Consider the following 10,113-nt stretch of genomic DNA (forward strand, 5'->3'; position numbering starts at 1 on the left):
CATTGCAGAGCAGCGGAGCCAAGGCAGAGCCAGCTAGACAAGTGGTTCACCAGGGATAATGGTGGCCCACACTGCTGAGGATGCACTCCCCCAAGAATGACACAAGCCAGTCCAAGCCAGCTTTGGACCAAGTTGCACTCCAGGTGATGAGCATCTGCATTGGAGGAGAATCCGCAGGTGCACCTGCCCGCACTTGAGAGCCAGTCTTTGACATCTGAGGACCCTTGCTCCTCCAGTTGTGTCCCACTGACCAGCATCTCATCACCAGAGAGCTTGTTAGGAATGCAGGATCTCAGGCCCCCCCTACCTCAAACCCACTGGATCCAAATCTGCATTTTAAAGAGATGCTCAGGTGATTCTTACACACTTTGGAGAGGGCCAAGCAAGGCCCAAGGCCATTACCTAACTCTAGTGCAGTTCACCTTGGTCTTTTCCGCATGGCTCTGGACATCTATCAGTGGCTTCCCACCTGCTCTGGCATCATCCTCCCAGATACCTGTGATCAGTGCACAGGCCCCTGAGCAGAACTGGGTGGGGGCGTGTGTGCATGTGCTGAACCCGAAGACCCAGCTAGTTTCCTGCCACCAAACTCAGCTCCCCCACTACATCTCACAGGCTGTCTGTTTGTTCTCATTTTTCTCCACAGGAGATAGTGGACTGGTTCAATGCCCTCCGTGCTGCCCGTCTGCAATACCTAAAAACAGCCTTTCCTGAGCTCCCAGAGTCTGAGGTGAGCTAAACGTGGACCCCAACTTCTTCTTCTTCTTTTTCAAGATTTTATTTATTTATTTGAGAGACAGAGAGAGCATGAGCAGAGGGAGGGGTAGAGGGAGAGAGAAGCAGACTCCCCGCTGAGTGCGGAGCCTGATGCTGCCGGGCTTGATCTCATTCATGACCCTGAAATCATGACCTGAGCAGAAACCAAGAATCGCATGCTGAACCGACTGAGCCACCCAGGTGCCCCATGGACCCCAACTTCTGAGTCTCCTCCCTGCCATCCCCTCTCCTTGTCTGCTGACCTCAAAAATACTCAGAGGCCAGATCAGCTTCGTTTGTGGACAAGCCCTTGAGATTTGAGGTTGGATACCGCAGAGGGAAACCAAAGGCTTTCTTCAGGGGATTATGGCCTCACACATGGCAAGGCCATCTCCAAAATATAGGTCAGACTGTCCCCTTTGGGATGCACAGCCACCATACCCGTGATCAGTGCACAGACCGCCGTGAAAGGGCGCAGGATTTGGGCATCTCTTTTTTGGGGGGATATCTTTTTCGGAGCCCTTTTCCCCCTGAAATGTGCAGATGATCCCTAGCGTACTGCTTACAAAGTGCTTTTGAGCCCATTTTATCTTGTATTCCCTGTTACCTAGTAATCCCTTGTAGCAGACAGTTAGGTGGAGTGATTATTCCCATTTTACTGATGAGAAACTGAGTCCCCAGAAGGTCAAGTGAATACTCGAGGGTGCTCTTCCCACTCTGATGTCCTCCCTTTGCCCTTTTGTGTTCTGGTCTCGGGAAGGCAATGGGATCTTCTCCATTACAATTCTAACAGGAGCAGTCTGCCTTCTGTAGCCAAGGTAATGGTGATCCTGAGAACTTCATTATGGTTGTCCTCAGACTTGCGGGGCACCCATCTACATCTCTCAGATGTGTGGGGCAGAGGCTGCTGCCTTGAGCCAGGAGGCTCGGGCTCTCATGATGCTCTGTCACTAACTCACTGACCGCTGTGGGTCTCATCACTTCCTGGAGCATCTGTTTCCACATCTGTAAGATGGTGATTGGGTCATCTTCAGGGTCCCTTCCAGCTCTGAGGTGCTATGGTCTGGGGTCTGCTTTCCGCCCTGCTCTAGGAGGATTTTGTAAATGATGGGGGCAGAGACACCCTATTCATCCCAGGACTTTCTTATTCCAAACCGTTAGACCCTCCTTGAAAGCCTAAATGCTCCTTAATTCCAACGTTTGCAGGGAGCTAAGTTTTGGGAACAGGTGTCCACTCGAGACCTGGCAGTGCACGGAGATGGCAACTCTCTGGGAACGACTCCAGCCAGGCCTGTGTCAGGACCCTCCAGGTCTGCCGAGTCAGCACCCAGCATGAATAAAAGCATGCTCCGCGTGCAGGACGCTGTGCGTGCGGAGTGCTGACTGGAGGGGTCACAGGACAGACTCCCAGCCTTAGTCATCCGGGCTAGCTCTCCAACTTTGCTGACCTCTGCAGAGGACATTGGTCTTTGGCCAACTCCTCAGTGTCCTCTTGCCTCCATTCATCCCCCGGGGGTCTCCTCCCCACCCCCGTCTCTCTGCTGCCTTTCCTCCGCCTGTGGCTAGGGATGGCCTGAGGTTCTGGGCAGCCACCTGGACCTGGCTTAAGCTTAGGGATCCAGAGGCTAGACACCTGGGGAGTTCCAGTTGGGGGAAGTCCCAGACTAAGAAAGGGGTGGCCTCTGAAGTCAGAGAAGCTGATGTGTTACCTGGGACACGTCACCTCACTGCTCTGAGCCTTGGTTCGCTCATCTGTCACTGTGGGGACAACACCTCCTTTCCAGGGCTGCTGTGAGACTCAAGTGAGTCACGGCTTCTAGGACACAGTGAGCAGCGCTCCATCCATGTGATCTTCCTTCTTCCGGTTGCTTCCGTAGGCCGAGACTAGTATGGCCCTGGCTCAGGTTCAGATTCTTGCACAGTTTAGGAGTCTTCCTTCCAAATGAAGGAATTAAGGCCTATAGAATGTATTTTGGGGACAGGGGAGTGGTTGAGTTTATATTTTCATTTTCGGCTCACAGTTTTCTTCCTTTCAACTTCCCAGACTTCGCTTCCCCTTTTCCCCTGCCCTGGACCCAATGAAGATAATAATGTCCACCTCACAGGGTGTGTGAGAACTGCACCCAGAGCTTGACACACGTAGACGCTCAGAATATGCCCCCTGACACCAGGAGGGTTTCCTCAGAGCCTTGCCTCTGTCTACCTCCAGGGGTTGCTGAAGGGATCCTTAGACTAACTCCTTAAGCCACTATTGGGCTCTGCTGGTGAGCTCTGCAAACATCTGAGATGCTGTCGTCTGACTGTTGAAATGTTAATATTGCATCCAATACCACAGTCCAAATATAACCCTGTGAACCATGAGCACACATCCTTCCCCATTCCAAACTTCCCCTATGTTGGGGAGCCAGTTCAGTGGGACCTTGAACCCTTGGCATGTGAGTCGGGGGGTCAGTGTTATGTCTCTCTTCCCCCAGCTCGTGCCCCTCATCACCAGGAAGTACCTCAAACAAGGCTTCATGGAAAAGACTGGTCCAAAGGTACGTTCTACCACTCTCTGTGGGACTTACACAGCCCTGGTTCCAGTGGGCAATAGGGCAGAATTTGGGAAGTGGGAAAGTGGGGAGCCAGGGGGTGGGAAGAGGGAGGGAAGGGAAGTAACCCAATGTTGTGAGTTCCTGGGGCAAAAGACCAAGTGGATACTGGTGAGCTGGTGTGTGGTCCAGGATGGCTACAGGTGCTTCTGATCCATGGGCATCCTCCTTCTTTATCGACATCACGAGCAGCTTCTTTCCTTTTTTTTTTTTAAGATTTTATTTATTTGTTTGAGAGACAGAGAGTGAGCAGAGGGGAGAGGGGGGTAGAGGGAGAGGGAGAAGCAGATTCCCCCGCTGAGCAGGGAGCCCATGCAGCTCGATCCCAGGACCCTGAGATCATGACCTGATCCAAAGGCAGAAGCTTAACTGACTGAGCCACACAGGAGCCCCAGCTTCCTTCCTCTTTCTTCCTCTTAACTCCATCTAACTGACCCCACTCCTGGGAAAACAAAGCTGAAAAGGGACTCTTTGGGGTGACAGCTTTTGCCCTTTCCAGAACCCGTGTGTGCTTTGTGCTGGGGGCCTACCAGCACTGTCCAAGTGAGACAGGGGCTAGTGACTGGTCTGAGAACACACACCTAGGCCCACACATGGGCTCACCTCTTCCCAGCACACACACCCTCCCTCTGACTCAGCCTCTGCCCTCCTTTGCTAAACCTGCCCCAACTCCCAGTGCTGCTCATTCCCACTTACCTAGGAAGGAAGGGAAGGCTGGCCACTCTTGGGCGTCCCTTGGAGGGTCCGGAGGGGTGACGGCTCCTGCTGTGAGGGCATCTGGGGGCGGGGGGGGGGGTGCCCAGCCTGGATGCCAAGAGGGGTGCAGCTCCAAGTCAGAAGTCTGGCTGGAGAGCGGAGGAAGGGGGGAAGGGAGGACGAGAAGGGAAAGCAGAGGGAACTTCCTAAAAAAACTCCCAAAGCAGCAGCAATCCAATGCTTGCTTTTTCTTTTTTTTTAAGGTGTCGTATCTTGACAGGATGGATGTTAAGACTGCAGGGAAAGGTGTTAGGCAATCAGTGTGAAAGAAAGCCTCTGGGCAGCTCAAAAACAAGTCAAAGCGTTGCACGTTTTGTTTTCTGCCTTCACCCGCTGATGGCACGGCCATTCCCCAAGGGTTCCCGCCAGGGGCTTTCTTTCCCCTGACCTCGGTTAGAACTCCACCCAGGCCAGCGCTGTCAGCACCGCTGAGCCATCACTGCTTCTGATTTCCCCCACTTCCTTTTTCTGAGACTTCTTGTCTGTAGCCCTTCTTCCTACCCACAGCAGCACCCAGAGGCACAGGGTGCAGCCAGCGGGGGGAGGGGGGGAAGGGCAGGGGGAGGTGGGCAGAGCCTCCAGGAGGAGCACTGGGGTGGCTGTCGGCTAAGGGACTGGCCAGCTCTCTGATCTCTGTGCTCCCCGCTTGGCTGGCCCTGGTTTGAGCTTCCCTCTTTTGCAGCAGAGAGAACCTTTCAAGAAAAGGTGGTTTGCCCTGGATCCCCAGGAGCGGAGGCTGCTCTATTACAAGAACCCACTGGTAAGAGCCACTGCCAGCCCCTTTTCAGTACACCCGCATACAGAGGTGGGGTCTGGGTAGCCGGGGACTAGGGGGAAGCTGCAGTGTGGGAGAAACCTGGTGAGGAACACACCTCCACTTTTGCTCGTCTGTGTCACCTCCTGTGCACAGAGCTACTCTCCTCCGCCTTCAGGACATCCTCTGTGTATCCAAAATGCTGCCAGTGTAGTTAAACATTATAAAACATTGTAACACTTATAGTTTACAATGTAAACATTGTAAAAATGTAGTTCCTCCTCTTCCTGTCTCCAGGGCTCACGTCTCACCGGGAGGCTAGTGGTTAGGACTGTGGGCTTTAGAACTTTCAGTCCTGCCACTTAGTGGTATGCCTTGGGCAGAGCACTTAGCTCTCCGTGCCTCAGTTTCCTCCTCTGGAAAATAGGCTTAATAACAGTGCCTTCCTCAGAGGTTGCCATGAGGATTATATAAGTTACTTAAGGTCAAGAACTTGAATTCTTGGTGCATAGCAAGCTGCCCATAATGTTAAGTAAGTATCATTTTAACAGATCACGTGTGTGTTTTCTTTTATGGTTTTGTAGCCTTTCAAATTCCAGGTCCCACCAAGCAGAGATCCCCAGTAGAGACCCTCACTACACACATAAAACACCTCTTCCTAAAATAGAGCTTGGGGGATGTCTGGGCTGCAGGTGCCTGTCTGCCCCAGGTGTGGCCTCTGATGACCAAGTGTCCTCTATCTTCAGGATGCCTTTGAACAGGGCCAGGTTTTTCTTGGGAGCAACGAGCAGGGGTATGGAGTCTATGAGGACCTGCCCAAGGGTATCCGAGGGAACCGCTGGAAAGCCGGCCTCACGATTGTCACCCCTGAGCGGAGATTCATCTTCACCTGCCCCAGCGAGAAGGAGCAGCGGGAATGGCTGGAGAGTTTTCAGGATGTCCTCTCCCGCCCCTTGACGCCCCTCAACCTCATCAGTAAGATGCACAGCCTGAGCTTTGTTCTTTCAGCCAAGGGCAGAAGGCAGAACAGGGGCCTCACAGGGTTCAGCTGGGAGCCCTGAAACCGGGGTCATGGCTCCCCACTGTGCTTTTAACATTTTCTTCTCTTCCTGCCAAAGAAAAGTACAGATGGTGCACATTGTTGCCAGGAAGCCCTCTCTGTCCACATACAGTTCTTCTGTGGGGAGCTGTACTCTGTTAGCTACCCGCCCCCCACCAGTCCCTCTCGGGGTGAGAAACCCTGGCCTGTTTTTAGTAGCTACGGTCATACCCGCTGGGCAACCCCTGGGGTCTTGGGTTGCTTTCCACTCACAGAGGGAAGGCTGTTTTTGGTGCCCTTCTTTTCTCTGTGTTGTCCCTTCTGTCTGCTTCTCTCCTCCTCCCCTTTGCCCCAGATGTGTGACAAGTAGGTTTCTGTCTGCTGACAACCCTGTGAAAAATGGGAAGACATTCTGAGCCAGAGCAGGAAACTTCTGGCCTGAGGCCTGGTTTGGGGGCACCAGGAAGAAGTTCTGTGTTTGGAAAAGGACAGATGGAGGAGGTGACCCCACATGGCCCCTTAGGAGAAACCCTTGTGCCCTTTGAGTCAGACCAGTATAAACCCACCCGCTTTTCACTTTCCAAAATCTTAAAGCCGAAGAGCCTGAGAAACAGACTTGGAAGTTGTTGGTGAAGCCCTGCAGCTGGTGCTTTTTTGTCCCTGTGGGCCTGCATGTCTGACTCTGCTTCTGTGTCTCTCACTCTCTACTCTGGGGTGTGTCCCCTCTGTCTTTCGCCCCGTCAGTTGGTTTTTTAATTCTGGTTCTCTGTCATTGTGCCCCTGTCCCCGTGCTGTCATTTCTTTCCAGTAGGACTACACTGGCACGGTTATCACCTCAGCTCTCTTCTTGCTCCCCTGGCAGCCGCATCATCGGAGACTGGCCACGGCAGCAGGTGGCCCCCTGGCTGAGGAGCTGGCCGCTGGTCACGCGGAGCTCGTGGGAGGAAGGACAAGTTCTCACCTCGGCCTTGGTTGCCCCGCAGCAGTGCCCCGCCGTCAGCAGCCATGGCTGGCCATGACCTCTGCCAAGACTGAAGCTTTGGCCTTTCCCTGCTGGCTCCCTGGGCCTTCCCACTGTCCAGCCTGGCAGGGGGCGGGGGGTTGTCTTGGGGATCTGGCCCATGACCTCAAGGCCCCGGACCTCTGAACTGAAGACACTCCAACAGAGAGCCACCCACTGTGTCATGCGAGTGGCATGTTTGCTCAAAGAGAAAAAAAGTTGATTCTGGATCTAACCATGAGGAAGTAATCAGACAAGTCCACGTGAGGGACATTCTGTAAAATGGCTGGCCTGGACTCTTCAAAAGTGTCAGCATCATGAAAGATAAAGTAGTGAGGAAACTTCTACATTAAAGAAGACGAAGGAGGCAACAAAATGCAATTCATGATTCTTGACTGGATCCTGGATTTTTACGCTTCTTTTTTTTTTTAAGATTTTAATTTTTAAGTAATCTCTACACCCAACGTGGGGCTCAAACTCACGACCCTGAGATCAAGAGTCACACGATCCACCGACTGAGCCAGCCAGGCACCCCCTGGATCCTGGATTTTTTAAAAAGCAGTTATAAAGGACATAATTGACATACCTGGGGAAGTTTGAATATGGATGTATATTAGCTAATCATGTTGTGAGACTGATAACTATGTTGTATTTGTGTAGAAGATTGCTCATTTTCTTGGTGGATACGTGCTAAAGTGTTCAGGGGTAAAATGTAATAATTTTTAGTCTACAACTGACTCTTAAATGGGTCAACAAAGAATAAATGTATGTGTACATGTATATATAGAGAGTATATACATATACATATATATATATATATATATATATATATATATATATAGTGTGTGTGTGTGTGTGTACAGAAGACAGAGCCTGCAACATAGGGGTTCCCCTAACTGAGGGGGAGATGGGGGCCTCCATCCCCTCCAGAAAATGATGTTGAAGTTGAAACCTTAAAGATATTTGGAGGTTAGTCAACAGATGACAGATTCACAGATGACAGGCCGCAATATATATATATATATATATATATATACACACTTCCTGTGTGTGTGTGTGTATACACACACACACACACAGGGAGAGAGAGAGAAAAAGCGAGCCACTATGCAAAATGTTAGCAGCAGAGGAATCTAGATGAAGTAGAGATGGGTCTTTGTTGTCCTATTGGTGCAAATTTTCTAAAGATTCAAAAGTGTTTCAAATTAAACACTTGGAAGCTGGGGGAAATTTTTAAAGAAACACCCACTCCCACTCTTCAAAAGCAGTATGTTCTCTACATGAATCAAACAGTTCTTGGGAAAGTCTCATCTTTGTGCACATTTTAGAAGAAGTAAAAACCCAGAGAATACAAAAAAAAAAAAAAAAAAAAAACCCGCCAAGAACACAAAAACCAATGTCCCAGTTGATTACCGTCCTACTCAGAAGCAAAGAAGCAAGCCAAGGAGGCAGCTCCACTGGACCCCAGGGCAGAGAGCTCTCCAGTCTGCGAGCCAGCTCTGGCCTGGCCACTAACTTGAAATGGTCAGAAACCTCACTCTCCCACCAACATGCCTTGGTCTTCCTCTTTCAGATGAGGAAGGTAAACTAACTATTGAAATTCCATGGAAGCGACAAGTAATTTTGAGCCTCTCCCAGGTGCCAGGCTCTGTGCCAAGCCTTGGGAATGGGGCAGGAACCAGATGGTCCCTGCTTTCACAGATGACAGGCCACAACAAGGCAACCCTTACACGGGGTGGGACAATGCCACAAGTGTTCAGAAAGGGAAGTACAGACCGCTGTGGGAGCCTGCAACATAGGGGTTCCCCTAACTGAGCGGGAGATGGGGGCCTCCATCCCCTCCAGAAAGTGATGTTGAAGTTGAAACCTTAAAGATATTTGGAGGTTAGTCAACAGGAAGAGGGTGAAGAAAACGCTCATCTGAGGGCAAAAATTGTTCAAAGGCCCTTAGATGAGAAAGAGGAACTGAAAGAAATCTGGAATGGCTGAAGTGTTAGAGAAATAAATCACCGAGGTCCCTGCTCTATGACTCTTTGTCCTTCAAGTCACATGCAGAACGACATTTGGTGTGCTCTCCTCATTTTGGTGGAGACCGAGAGGGTCTGGAGGGTGTTTTAATAGAGTCTCTGCTTTTTATGGGGTTTTCCTACGGATCCACCAGAGGACAAACAGCATTAATGGGGTGTCTTTCTGGAGGCTTCCTGACAGCCCCGATGGAGAAGGGGGGTGCTTCCTCTTCTAGCCCCTAAAGCACCTTGAAAATGTCTCTTTTGGCACCTGCTGGGTTGTATATTAAGGGTCAGTGTACTCATCTGCCTTTTTCACTACCCGTGAGCTTGGTCTAGAGAGAAAGAAGTAAACAGGCAGTCACAAAGCTACTTGGCTTTAAGAAGCAAAGTCCATGATCAGATTTGAAACTTAGGAAAATAAGTAAAGTGTGGAAAGGAGGCGGGGAGACCAACTGGGAGGCCCTGCATAAATCACAAGCCCCAAAGTGTCATTGTGGGCCTGTGTCTGAGACAGAACACCAGCTCTGCTTTCCACCTCTTCTTTCTTAAACATCCTTCTTCTGTTCAGAAAAGCAAGCCATACCTCTTACCCACCTTAAACCTTAAATCATTGGGATGCCAAATAAAGAGATAGTTTGAAATAGGAGTGACAAGCCTCCTTTTTAAATTTTATTTTTTACATTGTTCTATACTAAAATTGACTTCTTTTGTACTGTTCTATAAATTTTAATACATGTATGGATTCCTGTAACTACCACCACAATCAGAATAAAGAATGGTTACATCACCTCAAACATTCCCGGGTGCTACCTCTCCATGGCCACACCCTTCCCCTGCCACCTGCCAGCCACAGCTCTGTTCTTCAGCAGCCCAGATTTATATTTTCGATGATGTCCTATGAATGGAATCATTCATATGTATTTTTGAAATTGGCTTCTTTCACTCAGTATAATGTCTTCGAGATTCATCCAAGTCATTGCGTGTATCAACAATTATTATTGCTGAGTCATAGTGCCTTGTATGGATGTGCCATGGTTTGTTTATCCCGTGGAATAGTACTCAGCAATAAATATGAATGAATTATTGGTACACGCAATAATATCCAGGAGTGGAGCGTTTGGGTCATATGGTAGTTATATGTTTAACTTTATAACAACCTGTCAAGCTGTCTGCCAGAGTGGCTGGATCCTTTCACATTCCCACTAGCA

At 50.1% G+C, this 10,113-nt stretch overlaps 1 protein-coding gene across 2 annotated transcripts in view; it reads left to right on the forward strand.

Moving 5' to 3' along the window:
- ADAP2 (ArfGAP with dual PH domains 2) overlaps nt 1-7,066 on the forward strand; it is a 28,871-nt gene extending 21,805 nt beyond the window's left edge. For both annotated transcript variants that reach the window (XM_035027781.1, XM_035027780.1), the window contains 5 exons: nt 647-730; nt 3,231-3,293; nt 4,786-4,863; nt 5,604-5,832; nt 6,759-7,066. In XM_035027781.1, the coding sequence (XP_034883672.1) occupies nt 647-730; nt 3,231-3,293; nt 4,786-4,863; nt 5,604-5,832; nt 6,759-6,805 (501 nt within the window). In that variant the 3' untranslated portion in view covers nt 6,806-7,066. The remainder of the gene's footprint in view (nt 1-646; nt 731-3,230; nt 3,294-4,785; nt 4,864-5,603; nt 5,833-6,758) is intronic.
- Nucleotides 7,067-10,113: the final 3,047 nt, after the last annotated feature.

This window comes from Mirounga leonina, unplaced genomic scaffold, assembly GCF_011800145.1.
Source record: "Mirounga leonina isolate KUSES-001 unplaced genomic scaffold, KU_Mleo_1.0 Mir_200, whole genome shotgun sequence".
NCBI lineage: Eukaryota > Metazoa > Chordata > Mammalia > Carnivora > Phocidae > Mirounga > Mirounga leonina.